The sequence below is a fragment of the Peromyscus eremicus genome, chromosome 6, assembly GCF_949786415.1.
Source record: "Peromyscus eremicus chromosome 6, PerEre_H2_v1, whole genome shotgun sequence".
Taxonomy (NCBI): Eukaryota; Metazoa; Chordata; class Mammalia; order Rodentia; family Cricetidae; genus Peromyscus; species Peromyscus eremicus.
In genome coordinates, this window is record NC_081421.1 from 62,804,497 (window position 1) to 62,825,033 (window position 20,537).

Consider the following 20,537-nt stretch of genomic DNA (forward strand, 5'->3'; position numbering starts at 1 on the left):
GACCTGATGCCCTTCTCTGACCTTTGGCGACATGCACATGGTGCAGACGTCACCCCAGGCCAACCTGGTCTACAGAGCTAGTTCTAGGACAGCCACGGCTACACAAAGAAATCCTGTCAGGGGTGGGTGGGGGAGAAAAATCAGTTCTGAGTGGCTGGAGTTAGATGAAGCCCAGCACTGGAGAAGTCAATTGTGCTGGGCAGCCCTGCCAAGAACTGCTGGGAGATTTGATGATGGGGGATGAGGGAACCCACCTTTGCAGAGGATAAGGAATCCTCTTAAGTAATCCACCCCACTCCTTCCCAAGGCCTGAGCTCTTCATCCAAGAAAGCAGCTGAGACACAAGGCAAGAGTTGAAATTTATTTGGAAAAAAGCCAAAGTCCCACTTTCCTGTAACCAGTCCAGTAGGTGTTTCCAGGGCCCTGCTCCTCCCAACCTCCATCCCTTCTGACTCCAGCGTCCATCACATTACTATGATGCTGCTACTTGGGTGAGGGGCTCCTCCAGGTACTGCACCAAAGCCTGGGCCTGCAAGGACAGAAAACACAAGTCAGTCCATGCATGGCTTATGCTTATATCCCTTAGAGGGATCCCAAATTGGCCCCCTACTCCACACTGAGTCACCAGCCAGCCCCCACCCCACCCCATTGCTCTTTAGCCCACCCCAGACAGGGACGGAGTAGATAGAACTCCAGAAAGGGGCACATGTAGGGAATGGACACAGTGAACAGGCACTATGGCTGGGCCCAGGAAGGTTGGAACAGGAGTGTACTCACTTTGGCCTTGAGCATTCCGAAGCCTACAGTCTCCTTGGCATACATACATAACAGGAGGTTGGCCACCCGAGTAATGGCTACACGTCCCTCCTAGTGGGGAGAATACATTGAGGCATTCTGCTTAGCACCTTTAGTTCCTACCTCCCCGGGGCTCCCCTGAGCCTAGAGAGACTGTCTCCCAAGGCTGGCAGAGCAGGAAGTTCATTTAGAAAGCTTTGCCTAACCCTGAAGACATGGGGTCTGACGCTGATTCCAGCCTCAGCACAGGCAATTCCTAATCAAGTTATTCTGGGGAACCAAGTCTCCCAGAAACTGGGGTTTTCTTCTAATGCCAAGAATTGTCTCAACAAGTGAGGGATCGGGAACAATAACCCAATTTATTTGTTGCTCTTGCAGAAGACTTGGGTTCAAGTCCCAATACCCACATTGTGCTCACAACCATAGACTTCAAGGGATCCGATGCCTTCTTTTGCACCTCCTTGGGGGCACCATGCATGCACAGGGTGCCCATATGTAACACCTGGGCAAAACTCTCATACATACAGAATAAAATAAATAAATCTAAAAAACTTAATGGCAAAAAAAATCCACAGCCCAACTTACATGTCTCCTCTTTTCTCATGGTATAGCTTTTCAAAATGAAGATCAACTAAGAAGGTTGATCAACATTTAAAAAAAAAAAAAAAGAAATGACAGACGTCAAATTGTAGTAAGAGAAGTGATGTTTCATGAAACTTATTTTAGTGTATCAATGTGTATACCAGGCGTTGACTCAAAAACAAAAATTGTGCTTCTGGGAATGGGTCCTAGGAGCCCAAAGTGCGCTACCACTGAGCTCCCTCCTCTGTCCCTTAAAATGCATTCATTATGGCTGGGTTGCTGTGAATGTCTTTGGAGCTTCTGCCCCATGCCCCATGGCACCAGCCCCAGATTCAGTACCCAGGAAGAGTCAGCAATGCTTGGGAGGGGTGTAAAGAATGGGCTGCCTCAATCACAATGAAGGGCTATCTGAGGAGCATTCACCCCACCCCGCCCGGGACCAACTGATTGGCTTCTGCACACCATCACTGTCCAGGGTGCTGGGAACCAGGCATTTCTTTTTAGACCTACCCTACTACTTTTCCCCATTCTGGAACACTCCGTCCTTACTGACCTTTATCCAAACTCACTCTGCCCTAGGCCCCTTTGCAATTGCTGTTCTGTCAGAAATATAGTGCTGGGACTAGAGGCATAAGCCACCATGTCCTGAACTGTAAGAAATATTTTCCCTCCGGCTAGTGGTGGCGCACGCCTTTAATCCCAATTGCACTTGGGAGGCAGAGGCAGGTGGTTCTCAGTGAGTTCCAGGCCAGCCTCGTCTACAGAGTGAGTTTCAGGACAGCCAGGACTACACAGAGAAACCATGTCTCGAAAAAACCAGAGAGAGAGAGAGAGAGAGAGAGAGAGAGAGAGAGAGAGAGAGAGAGAGAGATTTTCCCAACAGATCGATGCATGGCTTATTCCCTTCCTCTCTCCAACCTTCAAATCTTTTAGCAAATGTCACCCTCTCAGTGAGATGGACCGCCACATGTGTCTGCACCCTACTCTCCTTTTTTAATATCTATGTTTTACTTATTTAGCAAGGTGTGGTGGTGCACACCTGCAACCTCAGTATTCAGGAGGCAGAGGCAGGATGATCACTGCAAGTTCGAGGTCAGCCTACTTTACTCCATACCATGCAGTCCATGAGGATAAATTTGAGATTGTCTTCATTAAATGCTTGGTTCCCGTTCCGGTCGTACGCGGCCCAGATGTTACTGGCGATGGCCGCGGTGACCCGGGCATCTGTGTCCCCATAACCGGAGTAGGCCAGCAACGATCCCTCGTTATTCAGCAGCCTGGCGAGGATGGGGAAGGACATTGACAAACTCAGGAAGAGTAAAAAGCCTGGGTTCCTTTCCCAATTCCCGCTCCTGGCGTTTTTAGGAAGCAAGGATCTGCGCTGAATATATCCCGGAGCATGCCTTAAGCACTAGTCCACTTCCCTTTCCCAGAGGGGCCCTCACGCAGGGTTTCCGAAAAGACCGCTCGCATCACGAGCTTCCTCCTAGCTGGGGGCTCCTTCCCTACCCCTACTGCAGGCAGCCGCGCGCCGCCCCACTCCAGTGCTCGCCGCTCGGGTCCTTGTTGTGCACTCACAGGGTGCTTTGGACTCCTCCGGTGTTGGCTTGGCTTAGCACCTGCGTCAAAGCCTTGGGACGCAGCATGCCTGCGTCTCCCAACCCAGACAACCCCAGTCACCGCCAGCTGCTCTCCACCAGCCGCTTCCGGTGGCCCAGTAGCCCAGCTACCAGGCGCCCTGGTAGTTGTAGTCTCCACTGAGGCTCTGGCCCAATCCCCGCCCCGCGCGGAAGGCGCTGGGAATCGTAGTTTCTCGTGACATCGCAAGGACTTCTGGGAACTATAGTTCAGCTTTCCAGTCCGACCATGAGGCTCTGGGGGAAAAGAGCGGGAGTGCAAGGACAGTGGCAACATTGGAAGGACTTTTAACCCCTTCCACGAAAAGGGCGCCTTTGCGCCTACTGGTCAACCCGCAATTCAATAATAATAATAAAGATCTGTATTTGTTAAGCACATCCTTGGCCGTTTTTCAAAGCAGTATTGCATGTTAGTCACCGTTCTGTGCGGTACTGCTGTCTTGACGCCCAGGGCTCAGAGAAGCCACGTAGGCAAACTCCAGGTCTCCGACACTGTCCTTAATGGCCCCCTCGGGACGGCTCCCGGGAGGTCACGGCGCTTCCTGCAGAGGCGTTAAGAACGTCCAGATCCAGGAGCGACCCCAGGCCAGGCAGAGATGCCGCCGCCCAAGAAAACCAAGTTAGCCCAGGGGACGGAGATGAGGCGGCGGAACAGAAAGTCCTTTGTCCCGAGCGGGAGGGAGCCGCGGGCATCGCCGAGTCTTCCGCCCTCTCGGGGCTCCGGCGAAGATCGGCCCGAGCAGCTGCGGACCCCGCTCGGCCCTGGGCCGCCCCAGCTGCAGTGCCCCCCCAGGCCGCCCGGGGCGCTGTGGCTGCGGCTGTCCGGAGGGGGCGGCGGAGCCTTGGGGAGGGGCGGGAGGGGGAGTTGGAGGCGCCGAAGCCGAGCCGGGCCGGGCGGACCGGGAGGAGGAGCCGGGCGGGCTGGCGGGCGGCCGGGCGGCGGCATGGCGGAGCCGAGCGGGGCCGAGACGAGGCCCCAGATTCGGGTCACCGTCAAGACCCCCAAGGACAAGGAGGAGATCGTGATCTGCGATCGAGCCTCGGTTAAGGAGGTAGGACGGCTGGCGCTGGAGGGAGGAGGAGGGCGGGAGCCGTGCGCGGAGGGGTCAGGGCTGAGATGGAGACCTCGGGGACGGCCTGGCTGCGGGGACGGGCCCCCGGCCGGGGCGGAGCCCACGGGGATCCGGGCAGCGCGAGGGCAGACGAAGCGGGTAGGGGGCGCCCTGCCTGGGCTAGTCCGGCGAGCGTGGCGCGGGTTGGGACGGGTTTGGCAGCGCTACCGGGGCTGGGGGCGTGGTGGGGGAGCTTGGGGAAGGGACACCTGGCACGCGGGTGCCCCGAGGGTCCAAGGCTTGAGGGGAGAGTGCGCCGCGGTTACTGGTGGAGGTTCCAGGCACCGAGGCACCGTGCGGCCCGAGTGAGCTAAGCTCCCCCGGGAGAGCCGTGTGGTGGGGGTGCTCTCTCTCCCCGCACAGGTCCTTCCTGCTCACAAGTCGGAACGGTTGTGTGGTTCAGTTTTCTGCTCTATAGGATATATTGAGCGCAGTAGGTGCTCAACAGAATAATGTTGAATGAGTGAGGGACTATTGACTCTGTTCCCCACTGCTCGGAGCTGCTCCAGGACTGCACACAGGGCGGGGCTTAGGATAGGCCATCTGGTTGGAAGAGAGGGATCTTTTGCTTAGCAAGTGCACTGTTTATAATTAGAGTATGTGTTGTGTTGTGTTTTGGAGGAGCTGATAGACTCTAGAGAGTCTAACTCACCCCAGAGTACCCTTTAGTACCACTACTGCTCTCATGCAAGAATTTACAGTCCTCCCGGAAGGGTTGAATTGGAACACAGCTCTTATTGAGAGTATGTCTAGTGGAGACATTGATATGCAGATCGGAGTTCCTACCTGCTCTCTGATCCTTATCTTTAAAATCCCAGCAGAGGCGGGCGGACCTCTGTGAGTCCGAGGTTCCAGGGCAGTAAGGGCTACACAGAGAGACCTTGCCTCTAAATAAATAAATGAGATGGAGATAGTAACTAACACACTCAACAGCTGGATCTGTTTGTTATAGTTATGAGAAGCAGAGAGAAACTGCCAGTCAAGAGGAAGCTGGAGAGAGATAGCCCGAGGCCAAGGCTGGTTGGAGGAGCTGGGATGAGGAGGGCTGCCCAGGTGCTAACCCTCACAGAGAACTGGGTGGTCCTGGTAGATAGCAGCAGGGTTTTCTAGGGTGAGGAGAACCATCAATGGAACCAATGGAAAAAGCAGACCTCACTGTTGCTTATTGCAGCTAGAGGGGCAGAGTGGAGAGCAGAGTCCTGGCAGTGGGGTACAGGCAGGCTCCCCAGTGATCTCTGCCTCTTGACCACAGTTCAAGGAGGAAATCTCCCGGAGGTTTAAGGCTCAGCAGGATCAGCTGGTCCTGATCTTCGCAGGCAAGATCCTCAAGGATGGAGACACGCTGAACCAGCATGGGATCAAGGATGGGCTCACGGTCCATCTAGTCATCAAGACCCCTCAGAAGTAAGTTCGGGAAAGGAACTGACCTTGCTCCTAATTGGGACTTCTCTTCAGTTGCTTTCTCACCTGTTCAACTGTGTAGACGGCTGTTGGCCAGGCCTGGTGCAGGTGGATAAGGTCGTACCTCTAGGGCAACCTGACTGACCACTCCCAGATTGCCTTAAAAACTAGTGATACTGGCACCATTCCTCTCTCCTGGATCCCCTCCCGCCCCCATCTTGCCGGCCTGGGGTAAGGGTGGGGTAAGGCTGCTCAGGGGTGGCTTGAGCTGGGAGCAGCTACACAGCACCCGCCCACTTGTACTCCCTCCAACCAGGAGTCTCCATTGTTTGTTCTCAGGGCTCAAGATCCAGTGGCCGCTACTGCTTCTCCCCCATCCACTCCTGACTCTGCCTCTGCACCCTCCACCACACCTGCCTCACCCGCTGCCCCTGCCCAGCCCTGCGGCTCTGGCAGTGCCACTTCAGATGCTGGCAGTGGAGGGGGACCCTCTCCAGTGGCTGCAGAGGGGCCCCCAAGTGCTACTGCGTCAATTCTCTGTAAGCCTTTGGGGAGGAGAGCATAATCTTGTATTTACTGGGCAGGGAAGTGGGGTGCACAAAGATAAAGAAGAACAGTGGCCCCTGCTCCTAGTCTAGTGGGGGTAGACACTCTTCCAGATGTTGGTGATTAAGCCAAGCTGGTGGTGGTGGTGGTGGTGGTGGTGGTGGTGGTGGTGGTGGTGGTGGTGGTGGTGGTGGTAGTGGTGGTGGTGGTGGTAAGCAGCAGTTCATGATGGTTTCCAGGATTTCAGGAGCAGAAGGAGAGATGGGGTTGAGTGTCCTGGAGAAGAGAGAAGTAGAGAAAAGCAGGTGGTGGCTGCTGGTTCATTTCTCTCTGTTCAATGATATGCTCATCTTGGCCTCTGCCTTTATAGAGGCCTCTTTGCTGGAGCTGTGGGAGCGATTGCAAGAGGGACCTGTGAGAAGCAATTAGGGGCTATCCTAGAGAGCCAAGTTCGCAGGCTCTGCTGGATCTGAGAAGGGCCTGAGAGGTAGACTCTGACCCTACTCCTTCCCACAGCTGGCTTCGGGGGCATCCTTGGCCTAGGCAGCCTGGGCCTGGGTTCTGCCAACTTCATGGAGCTGCAGCAGCAGATGCAGAGACAGCTCATGTCCAACCCTGAGATGCTGTCACAGATCATGGAGAACCCCTTGGTCCAGGATATGATGTCAAACCCTGACCTGATGCGCCACATGATCATGGCTAACCCCCAGATGCAGCAGCTGATGGAGAGGAACCCCGAGATCAGCCACATGCTCAACAACCCGGAGCTCATGAGGCAGGTGGGTATGCGACAAGGCTGGAGGAGGGAGGAATCCGGTGTCAGCCATTTTGAGCTTATTATTTGTTCATTCAACTCAACAGCTATATTTTGAATACTTGATACAGTGATGAATGGACATAGGCCAGGAACTCCTTGTCTCTAAGGGAAGTGGGACAGATATGCAGGCAACACCAAATTAATAGGTTTTCTCTGTAACGTGATAGTAGGTTTCTCTGCCGATGCAGTAAGCCAGATCAAGGCCAATTGAAAAAGCAAAAGAACAGGTGTATTTGAGCAAAGCAATTCCCCAGTGAGTCCTTCAGCCCCAGAGATTTAGCCGAACTAAAGCAGTTATATACCCTGGAGGTGAGGGGTGATGATGTGTCCTCCACAAGCTGGGTTTGTGTCCAAGTATGGTCAAATGCTGACCGCTTTAGGCGGGGTCTTAGGCTCCTGGCAACTTCAGGGAAGGAGCCGCCATAGCCGCCCAGAATGCGAAACTGGGCTTTTTGGCGCCTTTTCTTTGTTGGAGATTCTCTGAGTGGGTGGGGTTTGGAGAGAGAGGAATGGATGGGGCTTAATGGATCAAGCCAGGAGTGAGCTGGAGGTTCCAGCTGAATATGTGTGACTAGTGATCCCCTAAGGATAATCCCAGAATCTCCTAGGAACCTAATAGGAATTCGGCTTCTGACCCTACTCTGGAGTTTATAGAATGTCTTCTAGAAGTGTCACTGAGCTAAGAACCAAAGGAAGACAGTGGATGAACCAAGGAAAGAAAAATAATGTTCACCGGGCGTTGGCGGCGCACGCCTTTAATCCCAGCACTCGGGAGGCAGAGCCAGGCGGATCTCTGTGAGTTCGAGGCCAGCCTGGGCTACCAAGTGAGTTCCAGGAAAAGGCGCAAAGCTACACAGAGAAACCCTGTCTCGAAAAACCCAAAAAAAAAAAAGAAAAAAAAAAAAGAAAAATAATGTTCAAGACCAAGAAACCCCAAAGAAAAGGCCAAAACCATGTTTGGAAACACTGTGGCTAGACACACCCAACGGAGAACACCCAGTGGAGATCATTTTCTTTTCTTTTTTTCTCTTTCGGTTTTTCAAAACAGGGTTTCTCTGTATAGTCCTGGCTGTCCTGAAACTCACTCTGTAGACCAGGCTGACCTTGACAGAGATCCACCTGCCCCTGCCTCCTGAGTGCTGGAATTAAAGGCATGTGCCACTAGCCCAGCTGGAGACTATTTTCTGAAGACTATTTACTAGAAGACAGGGTAGATGTTCTTGCCATCAGGGGTGTGGAGACCAGAGTCTGATTCACTGGCCGGTAACTCTCTGAAAGATTAAGGTTTTGAAATTGTTTTTTCAATTAGTTGGTTATTTTTTTTAATATTTTTTTAAAGATAGTTTATTCTTTTATTTATTATGTATAAGGTGTTCCGCCTGCACATATCCCTGCAGGCCAGAAGAGGGCGCCAGATCTCATTACAGATGGTTGTGAGCCACCATGTGGTTGCTGAGAATTGAACTCAGGACCTTTGGAAGAGCAGCCAGTGCTCTTAACCTCTGAGCCATTTCTCCAGCCCCTTAGTTGGTTATTTTGAGACAGGCTCTCACTATATAGACTAGGCTAGCCTCAGACTCACAAGAGATCTGCCTACTTTTGCCTCCTGAGTACTAGGATCAAAGGTGTTCACCACCACATGGCCATGGCTTTTTTTTTTTTTTAAATGATATAAGGACTTTTTGAGTGTTTGGGTATTTTTTTTCCTGCCTAGAAATGTACTGCTTCCATAGTGGTGACTCAATCAATACTTACTGGATGATAGGTTATAGGATGAGAGATCGGAGTCCCGTGAGACTAGGCCTATCGGTCTAGGAAGGTGTCTCAGAGGACAGGAACAGATTTGGGGGAGAAGAAAGCAGTCTAAGGAACAGGAATTAGTAGCTGGCTTCCTCACGCCATCCCTGAGGCAGAGTGACACAGACAGCAGCTCTGGAGAAGAGAGCCCTCCTCCTCGGTGTTGCGGAGGGTTCAGTTTGGCTGAAGAGCGGGAAGTGGGGTTAAAGTGTGGCCAGTCTGAATCCTTTCCCTACCCAGTTTGATTTACCAGGACTCACAGCGTGGTTTTGGTGAGACCTGGCCTAGAAACCTGTCTGCATGATTAACTTCTGTATGTAGAGGACAATAGGTCTGTGGTCCTCTCTGACCCCATTTTCATATCTACAAAAGACAGAGAGGAATGCTTGCCTGGGACGGTTATTGTGGAAATGGTGTGACTTCATTCTAGTGATGTAGCTGCTGTCTGCGTCACTCTGCCTCAGGGATGGCATGAGGAAGCCAGCAAGCTACTTATTCCTGTTCCTTGGACTGCCATCTTCTCCCCAAGTCCGTTCCTGTCCTCTGAGACACCTTCCTGGACTGATAAACCTAGCCTCACAGGACTCTGATCTCTCATCCTGTAATCTATCACCCAATAAGTAATTATTGCGTCACCATGATGGAGCAGGTATAGTTCTAGGCAGGGGAAAAAAACCTGGGTCCCATTTTCTTACACTCTGTCACTTCTGTGGATCCTCTGAGCCCAAGAAAAGGAAACTGCTGCCTAGCCCCATCTGGGAACACCATCCCTCCATTTGAAAGAGCCGAACCAAAATAACCACGGAGAGGCAGGGATGAAGTCGAGATTGTAGGAGGAAGGGGGTCTGGATTGCTGTTCTCCCTGCCACTGTTGGGTGGTTCCTGCATTCCTCATGTAGACTCCCTCCTCAGGTCCCTTTTCCTAGCTTGGTGTTCCTCTGATTCCAGGGTCCACCTCATATTTTTCTCTTCACCAGACAATGGAGCTTGCTCGGAACCCAGCCATGATGCAAGAAATGATGCGGAACCAGGACCGGGCCCTCAGCAACTTGGAAAGTGTCCCTGGAGGGTATAATGCTCTCCGCCGCATGTACACTGACATCCAGGAGCCCATGTTCACTGCTGCCCGGGAACAGGTGGGACCAGGAGGCGAGCAACGGGAGGGCTAGCTGGGTTCAGGATTCCCTACTCCAACCTAAGCATGCCCCAGTACCTTCTGGGTCACCTGCCCAGTCTCCTGTGGGGTGGACCTTTGCTTGAAGGCATTTCCTTTCAAGTGCAGATCCAGTGACAGCCATCTTGATGAGGGCAGAATATAACGGGGCCCCTAGGGAGGTTGGTAAGATGGTGTCCAAGGGATGTGACATTGTTCTGATAAACTCGTACACCAGGGGCTCAAAGGGGGGGTACTGACTTGGGGTCTAAAGTTAACCAACCCTGGTCAGTGTATCTCAGATATAACCCGTGGTTCATCTTTATCAGAATCACTTGGGCAAACTGTAATAACGAGGTTCCAGACCATACTTAGGACTACTTACCTGGTCAGTCTCTCCAGGCTTTTGTTTTGTCTCGCTTGTTTTTGTTTTTGAGACAGATCTCATTATGTAGCCCTGGCTGGCCTGGAACTCTCCATGTATAACAGGTTGGCCTCTGACTCATAGAGATCCACCTGCTTCTGCGGCAACGAAATGCTCACTGAACCCTTGTTTTTCTTTTTATATTTTCAGACAAGGTTTCACTGTATAGCTCAGGGCATTCCAGAACTTAAAATCCCCCCCCGTCAGTGTCCCTCATGTGCTGGGGTGTGTCATCCCGGTCAATGGGATTATGCAGTTCAAAAAAAAAAAAAAAAAAAAACGTATTTTTATTTTATATGTATGGATGTTTTGCCTACATATATATTTGTGCATGCGGTGCCTGTGGAGGCCAGAAGAAGGGGTCAGATCCTCTGAAACTAGAGTTAGAGATGGTTCTGAACCACCATGTGGGTGCTAAGAAACAAACTCAGACCCCCTGGCAGAGCAGCCATTGCTCCAGGCATCTCCAGGATTGTGCACTTTTTAAAATGTTTAATGTGTAGAGAATATTGTTCACTGGTGGAGCGCTTGCCTGTGTGTGAGGCCTAGGGTCAAGTCCTAGCACCACCAAAAAGAAAAAAAAAAACAGCTTATGAATATGAGGTACGGTATCCCATATCTATAGTCCTAGCATTTAGGAAGATCTGACGTTCAAGGCCAGCCTAACTACATGAATTCTGTCTCAAATGAATAAATAAATAAATAAAGTAGCTCAGTTGGTAGATTACTTGTCTGACACGCACAGGCACAGGCCCTGGGTTTGAGCCCACCAACACAAAACCTGAGCATGGTAGTGTGCTTCTGTAATCCCAGCACTCAGGAGGATCCAGAGGTCATGGTCATCCTCAACTACATATCAAGTTCAAGGCCAACTTGAGAAACATGATATCCTGTCTCCAAAACAAAACTAAATTGAATAGTTGAGAAAGACAACAAGCACTCCAGCTAATTCTGAGCACCCACAGTAAAGCTAAAAGAATAAAACATTTGGCATCCACAAACCTGGGTTCATATATCAGCTTTGCCATTTTCTAGCAGTGTGATTTTAAGTGATCTCTCCCTGAACCTTACTCTGTCATTGTCACAGTAGAGGTCATCCATTATAGCAGTAGCTCTCACACTACTATTGTAGAATTGGTCTCAGGACCCAATTATATTATAAAAAATTACAGAGAATAAGCTGAACGTGGAGTATACACCTGGAATCCTAGCTTTCAAAAGGCAGAGGTAGGAGAATCACTAGGTTTGAGGCTAGTCTGGTCTACAAGACAAGTTCCAGGCCAGCTAGGCCTATAGGTGACACACTGTCCTGTCCCCCCTTTCCCCCAAAAAAGATCCATTCATCCCTGTAATCCCATTACTCTAGAGATAGAAGTAGGAGGATCAAAAGTTCAAGGCTAGCCTGGGCTATAAGAGACTATAAAAAAACAAACATACAAAAGTTGCAGAGGGCCCCTAAAAAACTTTGTTTTTGTGCGTTGGACCTTTCAATATTCACTGCCAGAGCAGGGCGGTGGTGGCGCATGCCTTTAATCCAAGCACTCTGGAGGCAGAGGCAGGAAGATCTCTGTGAATTTCGAGGCCAGCCTGGTCTACAGAGTGAGTTCCAGGCAAGACGCAAAGCTACACAGAGAAACCCTGTCTTGAAAAACAAAACAAAACAAAAAAATATTCACTGCCAGAAATTAAAACTGAAGTCTGGGCGTGGCGAGAAACTTAGAAGAAAGTGTGGCCTTATGCAGATATCTTCAGTGTCTGGTGCTGTAAGACAGTGAGCTTCTCAGGTCTGTATTCATTCCATTGAACGTCCCCTGCTACATAGCTTTCTTAAGTGAGTAAGTAAAAAGAGCAAATTGACATTTTGTAGAGTTGTGAAAACTTTCTAATCTTAACAGGGGTCATAGGGCCACATTTTTGAGAACTGACGTATAGATGGATATTATATTAGAATAAATGTGCCAAGGCATATAGTAGGTGCTCAGTTAATAGTGGGTAGTGACTGGTAGTTCTGGGAAAGATTTAGTCTGTAGGTGTACCAGGAAGAACAGAACCAATTAAGGACTAGAAATGGTGGAGACTCAGGCAGATTACAGGGATGGGAAATCTGAAGTGGCAGCCATGACTGAAACTATGGTTTGTGAGGCCAGCTGCCTATCTAAACAGGCATCTGTTGAAGCCAAGGATCCTCAGCTCAGAGGAGATGATTGGTCCGCCAAGATCCCATGATCCACAGCTCAGGGTAGATGATTGGTCGCCCAGATCCAGTGACCCACTTTGAGTAACAGGAACGGTGAGAAGGGCTAAGCTGCTCAGCTATCTCCCTCTTGCTTCAAGATCTTAAGAGAGCCTCTGAAATCGAGCAAGTGAGGGAGGGTCCAGAGCTGCCTAGCACACATGGGCCGTGGCGTACAGGTCCCTGGAGAGACCTCTGTCCTGGTTGCTGGAGGGATGGAGGGAGGAGGTTTGGTGTTACCTTTGGGTAACATGCCATCTGATGAGATACAGTCCCGAGTATTCTCTGGGAGCATGGGAGATAGACTGAGGATCCACCCAAAGGACAGGGAAGGAGAAAACCTCCAGGGAATCCTTAGCCAGAGCTCTGCTCCCCTGGGGCTCCATCGTGACTTGCCTAGATGGCTCACATGCCTCTCAGGGGCCCGAGGAAGAGAGTTCTGGGGTTTAGGATTAGGCCAAGGTGGCTGGGGAAGCAGGAGCTGGGGACAGATGGGGGTCCAATTAGCCAAGTCTGACAGCCTGCAACCACGAAGCTAGCCATCCCTTACTGAGCACCTACTAGTGTCGAGGCCGGGGTGAAAGGGGGAATCCGACCTGGTCTCTGCCCCCTAACTACTCCAAGAGCAAAACTCCGTCATTACAGCCCAGGAAAGATGCATGCGAAAGTCTCGGGTCACAGAGCCCATAGCAGAGGCCCACACTGGGCACAGGCGAGGGAAGTGGCATCCGAGGGCTTTGGCTGCCAGTCACTAGCTTCAGCAGGTTGCCCCTGCAGGCTCAGGTGATGGTAGAGCTAGTGCTTGGGGAACAGCGTAGAGGAGGATGTCTGATGTGTCTCCCCTTTCCCCGGGGAGGGGAGGCTCCTAGGTGTGAGCAGAGGGAGCCTCTCCCTTGTCCCTGATCTGTTTCAGTCCTTAACCCGGAACCTTTCCCTCCTCTCAGTTTGGCAACAATCCCTTCTCTTCCCTGGCCGGGAACTCCGACAGCTCATCCTCCCAGCCTCTTCGGACTGAGAATCGAGAGCCCCTCCCTAACCCCTGGAGCCCCTCGCCCCCCACCTCCCAGGCCCCCGGGTCCGGTGGGGAGGGCACCGGAGGATCGGGGACCAGCCAGGTGCACCCGACAGTCTCGAACCCCTTTGGGATCAATGCGGCTAGCCTGGGGTCAGGTATGTCTTAGGGTGGAAGGAGATTAGTGGGGTCACACCAGGGCAGCCCCTCTGCCCCAGCACTGAGTGGGGTTCACACTGCTTCAGTGTGTTGAAAACAGGTGAGATTGAGTTAAAGCTACAGCAGGGCTCAGCGGGGGCAGCGGCCCTGCCCCTCAGAGGAGGAAGGTTTGCTCTGGTCATGTCCCTGGCAGGGACCTAAGTAACAGCTCACGAGTAAACCAGGCCACGCCTCCCAGCTCCATGAATACTTCTGGTAGCATCCAGTGTAAATGGGGCAGAGTGGGAGATGCGGATGAGAGGGAAGGGTTCAGAAGAATCAGAACACATCCACGGACAGGCAGATGTGATGTCAGAGAAAGATGTGCAGGTTATCGTGTGTACAAATGCAGGCTGCACACTGCTAAGCCCCAGGGCTGTGACAGGACACATAGCTCTGGGAGATCCTTTGGTAGATTCCCTGATTTCTCTGGGAGATACTTTAATTGGGAAGTCTTTTCCCCTTAGTGTGCTTCCGTTCCCTTATTTATTAAGGGAGGACTAGCTCTTGGTCTGTGGTTTAAACACTATTCCTAAGTGTTGGGGGATCCGGACCATCTCCAGGAGATGGAAGGACAAATGCGAGCCAGCTCCATGTCTCCTGCTCTGGCTTCAGCCGCTCCCTTACCTTACCTGAGTGGGATTTGGCTTGAGAAGCAGGCCTCTGCTGCTAAGGCAGGTTTAAAAGCCATTGCTCTCCATGGCGTTTAGTTCTTTCCAGCTCACACTGTGTCTGAGCTTGGGGCAGGCGCAGTCCAGAGGGACGTGGGTAACTCAGACTTGGTTTCTAGCCAGTTAGCCTTTAGCCAGGTTGATGGGCCAGGCCCAGGATAAGGCAGTGTAAGCTGACTTTAGAGTCCGGAGCGCCTGGACCCGTGCCATGCATTTGGATGCCTATTTGACTGTAGCTTCTGTTTCCTGACCACTCAGTGAAGTAAGGTAGACGAAATGAGGTATCTGGTTTCCATGTGGACCCCTTTCTTCCTGTTTGTTTATCCCTCTTTGTTTTAGGGATGTTCAACAGCCCAGAAATGCAGGCGCTCCTCCAGCAAATCTCTGAAAACCCCCAGCTGATGCAGAATGTGATCTCGGCCCCTTACATGCGCAGCATGATGCAGACGCTCGCCCAGAACCCTGACTTCGCTGCTCAGGTAAGAGGGAAGTGCTGCTGGGGAAAGGGTTCCCCACGAGGGAATAGTTTGCAGGGGCAGTTGAAGCACTCTGGGGCCAGGCTGCCTAGGTTCCTACTCCACATCCTGCTACTTCACAGCTTTGGGGGCTAAGCAAGCTACTTCACCTCCGGATCTCCTCTGCAAATGGTAGCAACAGGGGCTGGAGAGATGGCTCAGTGGTTAAGAGCACTGGTTGCTCTTCCAGAGGTCCTGAGTTCAATTCCCAGCACCCACATGGCGGCTCACAACTGTCTGTAACTCCAGTTCCAGGGAATCTGACACCTTCACACCAATTAAATTTTATTTAATAAAATAAATTAAAAACGAAAACAACAAAAACTGGTAGCAACAATAGCTCCCCCTGGGATGGATGATGGCATGGCACATAGGAGGTACTGTGTCCCTGAAGTGGTAGTTCAGGTAACTTTCAGACAAGCCTGGGCAGTGTGACCCCTGCTCAGCACACGGGTCCCTTTCTTCCATGCCCCACATGGACTTTGGAGAAATGCTGGTGAGATCTCCTGCAGTGGTCGGAGTGCTGAGGAGGGTCTGAGGCTGGGGGGCTCCTCGGGGTAGGGCGGCCCAGGCCTCCCCTGCTCCCTTCCCTCTGGCAGATGATGGTGAATGTGCCGCTGTTTGCGGGAAATCCACAACTTCAGGAGCAGCTCCGTCTGCAGCTCCCCGTGTTTCTGCAGCAGGTGAGTGAAGGTCGTAGAGGGGACCCGGGAGTGAATGACTGGAAGTGAAGGTGGTGGACGGGCTGGGGCCGGGGCTGACTGGCGCTTTCCCAACAGATGCAGAACCCAGAGTCTCTGTCCATCCTCACCAATCCCCGGGCCATGCAGGCCCTGCTGCAGATCCAACAGGGCCTGCAGACCCTACAGACTGAAGCCCCTGGGCTGGTACCCAGGTAAGGACGGTTGGTGGGCGTTAAGGTTCGCTCTCTATCCTGTCTATCTATCTATCTTACACACACACACACACACACACACACACACACACCATTGCACCATTGTTCCTTGGGCTGGGTCTGCTTTCCTGTTTTGTTCTGACTGCTTTTCCTTCTGATCTCACATTTCCATTCTTTTCTTTTCCTTTTTCTTCCAGACTAAGTCTCTCTTTCGTAGCCTAAGCTAGCCTCAAGTGCTGAGGTTACAAGCATGTTTCTCCATGTCCATTTCCCATCCTGTTCTGAACTGCTGTCTCCTAACTCTTGTTCTTTCCCTCCCTCCAGCCTTGGCTCCTTTGGGACATCCCGGACCCCTGTACCCCTGGCAGGCAGCAACTCTGGGTCTGCAGCCGAGGCCCCCACCTCCTCCCCAGGCATACCAGCCACGTCTCCAACCACAGCGGGTTCCAGTGCCCAGCAACAACTCATGCAGCAGATGATCCAGCTTTTGGCCGGAAGTGGAAACTCACAGGTATCCAGGGCAGCAACCCACCCGTCTTGAGGAGCATCAAGAGCAGTACTGGAGCAGAGGCAGCAGGACAGGCTCTTCAGGAGGCCAGCTTGGCTTCAGGGCCTGGTCTGCCACTCATTAGCTTTGGGCAGGTTACCATATGTCCCCAAGTTCAGTTTCTATAGCTTTAAAGTAGGGTAAGAGTAGTGACAGCACTCAGCACATGCTTGGTACCATGCTGAATGCTCTGTCTAGGAGAGTCGTTTACCCCGTTCCCAACAGCCTCGGGGGACTGTCACAGTATCAGTATGTTAGGGATGGGGAAACTGAGAGCAAAGAGGCCAGCTGCTCACTTACATAGCTGGTAGATGATGAGAGTAAAGGGCGGAGTCTTAGGCCCCAGAGATGACTTGGGGTATGACCTCTGTGACGCTTCTGGAAATTCTACAAACGTTTGTGTAAAACGCTAAGAGAGCTGGGCCAGGTTGATCTCCAGGGCACATCCAGTACAGAGTCTGTGACTGAGTAACATCAGCATGGCACTGGGAAGGCCTCTGACACTATAGGGCTTGTGTGGTCCTCGGCAACTATCCCTAGTCAGGTGGGCAGTGGACACCAGCCTTCCATAGCAAGCTTCCTTGTTGGGCTATCTTTGGACCACCAGCCTGAAAATCATGACCCGGAGACGTAATTATGAAAGCTTGGCCCTAGCTTAGGCTTTTCCTCAACTACCTTTTTTGAGACAGGGTTTCTCTGTGTAGCTTTGTGCCTTTCCTGGAACTCACTCTGTAGCCCAGGCTGGCCTTGAACTCACAGAGGATTAAAGGTGTGCGCCACCACCGCCTGGCCCCAACTACCTCTTATAACTTAAATTAACCCATTCATATTAATCGACAGTCTGCCACATGGCTTGGTTACCTCTTCTTAGTATGGCATATCCAACTTGCTCCAAGTTTGATGGCAAAATTGCACGCCTAGATTCCTCCTCCCCGCTTCTCTCTCTCTCTGCCCAGAAGTCCCACCTAGTCTCTTCTGCCTAGCTATTGGCCATTTAGCTCTTTATTAAACCAATCAGAAGGTGCCTTAGACAGATATACATCTTTACAGTGTAAACAAATATTTCACAACAGCCTTCCTTTTTCTGGATCTTGGTCATGATCAAGACTCATGCTTCCCAAACATCCCATGGGAAAACATTGTAGTCAGACTTTTTTTGGGCTGCCAGCTCACAAATAACGACACGAAAACTTATTATTAATTATAAAAGCCTGGCCTTTAGCTTAGGCTTGTCCCAACTAGCTCTTATAACTTAAATTAATCCACGTTTTGCTATGTGGCATTACCTCTCTTTCATCTTGCACCTCCTGTTTCTTCTCTGTGTCTAGCTCACAACTCTGCCTTTCTTCTTCCCAGAGTTCTCTCTCTGCCCGGAAGTCCTACCTATACCTCCTGCCTAGCTATCAGCTGTTCAGCTTTTTATTACACCAATCACAGCAATACATCTTCACACAGTACAAATATTCCACAGCAAAACATTTCCAAGAGATATTTATAGGAGTATGTTGAAAAAAAAATGTGTCTTTTTGTTAATTGTGTTTACTGGCAGGTTAAAAACCTTAAGCAGGTTCTTTTCTTCCTGGGCCCTTCTCTGACCTTTACTATGGTAGTAGTTCCGAAGACTGTCAGGAGGGGCATGATTAGCATTTAGCATATTTGACTGTAGAGCTCTGGGCTGTGTGTGTGTGTGTGTGTGTGTGTGTGTGTGTGTGTGTGTGTGTGTGTTTGGTGTTACGGATCAAACCCGGAGGCTTGCACATAGTAGGCAAGGGCTCTGCCACTGAGCTACATGCCCAACCCAGCATTAGCCTTTTCTTCAGATTATTTATTTTACTTTATATCTATGAAGGTTTTGTCTGCATGTGTGTCTGGGCATCAAGTGTGCACCTAGTGCGCAGAGACCAGAAGTATCAGGTCCCTGGAAACTAAAGTTACAGACAGTTGTGAGCCACCATGTAGGTACTAGAATCAAACCCAGGTCCTCAGGAAGAGCAGCCAGTGCTCTTAACCACTGAGCATTAGTCTTTTGAAGCATGTATTAACATCTTCTGGAGAGCATTTGGGAACAAGCTGACACAGGCCTACCGGGGACTTGGGAAGATTAACAAAAACATCATCTGTCTCTGTTCGGCGGTGGCACACGAATTTAATCCCAGCACTCGGGAGGCAGAGGCAGGCGGATCTCTGTGAGTTCGACAAGGCCAACCTGGTCTACAGAGTGAGATCCAGGACAGGCTCCAAAGCTACACAGAGAAACCCTGTCTCGAAAAACAAAAACAAAGAAACAAAAGTATCGTCTGTTTTATTGTTATAGTTATTTGCTAACTTGAGAACTAGGTTCCCTGACCTTCGTCTGCAGCTCACTTTTTCTCACACCAAGCACATGTAGCTAGAAGGGCCATCTTTGGCCATGGGGGTATTAGGGACCGACTGGTGTTCCGGAAACTCTCAAATTCCAACTGTCCCTCTAGGAGACAGGCACGGTGTTATGTGCGGGCAATCCCAGCACTGTTCTAGGCCAGCCTGGGCTGCATAGCAAGACGTTCTCAGAAAGGAAGGAAGGAAGAAGGGGGCTAGCCCTAGAATGGGTCCATGCCCACTAGCCAAGGCCTGCCTCCTCCAGGTGCCGATGCCGGAAGTGAGATTTCAGCAGCAGCTGGAGCAGCTCAACTCCATGGGCTTTGTCAACCGTGAGGCCAACCTCCAGGCCCTGATTGCCACAGGAGGGGACATCAACGCGGCTATCGAGAGACTCCTGGGGTCCCAGCTCTCCTGATCGCGTGGCCCGTGCCTCCTGCCCTCCCCACCTCTCAGCGCCAGCCTCTGGCTCCTCTGTCCAGCCCTACCTTCTGTAGCCCTGTCTTCTTTGACCTCCACCAACAGCAGGGTGACTCCGGAGGATGGGCCCAACCGTAGCTCTGTCCAAGGATTTTGATTTTGTTGCTGTTTTATGAAATCTTCTCTCCTGGTCCTCTGAGCAGAGCTCTTTAGTTTGACACAGTTGTGTCAGTTGGGCCCACCTCCTTGCCCACAAGTCCGTTGGCAATGTTCAGCCTTCTCCCAGGGTCTGAGAGGAGGACCCCCGTCTGGCTTACCGGAAGTCTTCCATCGGTACCACTAGGGTTTAGCTTGCCTTACATTCACTCTTACTCTCTTCCTTCCCCTCCCTCAGCCCAACCAGTGTTTGAATTTCACTCTCTGGAGAGGAACTGATGAAATGCTGTAGTTTTCTTTCTCTGCCCCATTCTGCAAATTCATCCAGCATTTTCTCATGGGCCCTTTGGGACTCTAAGAAAGATACCTGTCCTCTTGCCCAAAGAGAGCCATGCGCAGGCAGTCTGGGCAGGATTACCAAGAACAGACAAGACCAGCAGAGGCTGGTGCTGAAGAGCAAGAGCTGAGAGTTCCTGGAAGCAGGGACTGGAGGAGACAGCCTGAGCTGAAGGCTCAGAAGGCGAATTGACAGTTGGGTCTAGAAAAACCAATAGATTTCAGGTTGGAGAACCCAGGCCCGGGCCTGACAGAAGAAAGATTGGTGGAATTTTGAAGAAAGGAGCTTAACAAATCTGAGCAGTGTGACCCACAAGGAATCAGGTTTCCATGGTCTCCAACGTGTGTGGCGTGCGCACACACACTTACATGTTTCCATGAACCCAGGACCTACCTGTATCTTCAGGCTCTGGTACTTTGAGCTCTGCTCCCCAGAAGTTATGCTGGGGATTGGATCTTTCTCAGCAGTATGGAGAATTAGTATATATGCACACATGTGCGTTCATGCAAGTTGGGAGGTGTGTGTTCTTTGTTGGTTTCTGGTTCACTACTTTGTCAACAGAGATGAGTGGGTACAAGGGCCAGCCTAGTGGAGGAATAGAGCACTGGGAGGGAGAGCTGGGTCTCCTGGGCCTCTGGGTGTTTGGTAACCAAAAAGCATATTGGGTAATTCTAAAGACAATGGCTCTGACTGATACCCTTGCCACCATTACTCTTGGTGAAAAAAGTGAGGTTTCTCTTCCAGAGCTCCTGCCTTTCAATTCCTTGCCAGCTCCATCTAGGCCAGAAAGTTCTTTAGAAGGGGTGAGATGGTGATGCCTTTAATATGGAATTGGGCTTAGCTGGACCACACGGCAGAGAATGTGCTGAAAGCCGTGTGGTTCAGCTACTTGGAGGACCCCTGGCTGAGAGATAGAGGTAAGAAGAGCAAT

The 20,537-nt window shown here is 51.3% G+C and overlaps 2 protein-coding genes across 2 annotated transcripts; one reads left to right on the forward strand and one right to left on the reverse strand.

Annotated features, from left to right (window-relative positions):
* Positions 1 to 340: 340 nt before the first annotated feature.
* On the reverse strand, positions 341 to 3,040 carry Lamtor2 (late endosomal/lysosomal adaptor, MAPK and MTOR activator 2). The gene is made up of 4 exons (XM_059264791.1): positions 2,956 to 3,040; positions 2,492 to 2,654; positions 778 to 867; positions 341 to 529 (listed from the first exon to the last, which is right to left on the reverse strand). Exons 1-4 carry the CDS (start codon positions 3,021 to 3,023, stop codon positions 473 to 475), a joined length of 378 nt encoding a protein of 125 aa, XP_059120774.1. The 5' UTR covers positions 3,024 to 3,040; the 3' UTR covers positions 341 to 472.
* An 853-nt stretch (positions 3,041 to 3,893) lies between these two features.
* Positions 3,894 to 19,964, forward strand: Ubqln4 (ubiquilin 4). The gene is made up of 11 exons (XM_059265617.1): positions 3,894 to 4,066; positions 5,379 to 5,530; positions 5,867 to 6,066; positions 6,590 to 6,852; positions 9,665 to 9,823; positions 13,442 to 13,667; positions 14,718 to 14,857; positions 15,493 to 15,576; positions 15,673 to 15,788; positions 16,113 to 16,299; positions 18,959 to 19,964. Exons 1-11 carry the CDS (start codon positions 3,959 to 3,961, stop codon positions 19,109 to 19,111), a joined length of 1,788 nt encoding a protein of 595 aa, XP_059121600.1. The 5' UTR covers positions 3,894 to 3,958; the 3' UTR covers positions 19,112 to 19,964.
* The last annotated feature ends 573 nt before the right edge of the window (positions 19,965 to 20,537 follow it).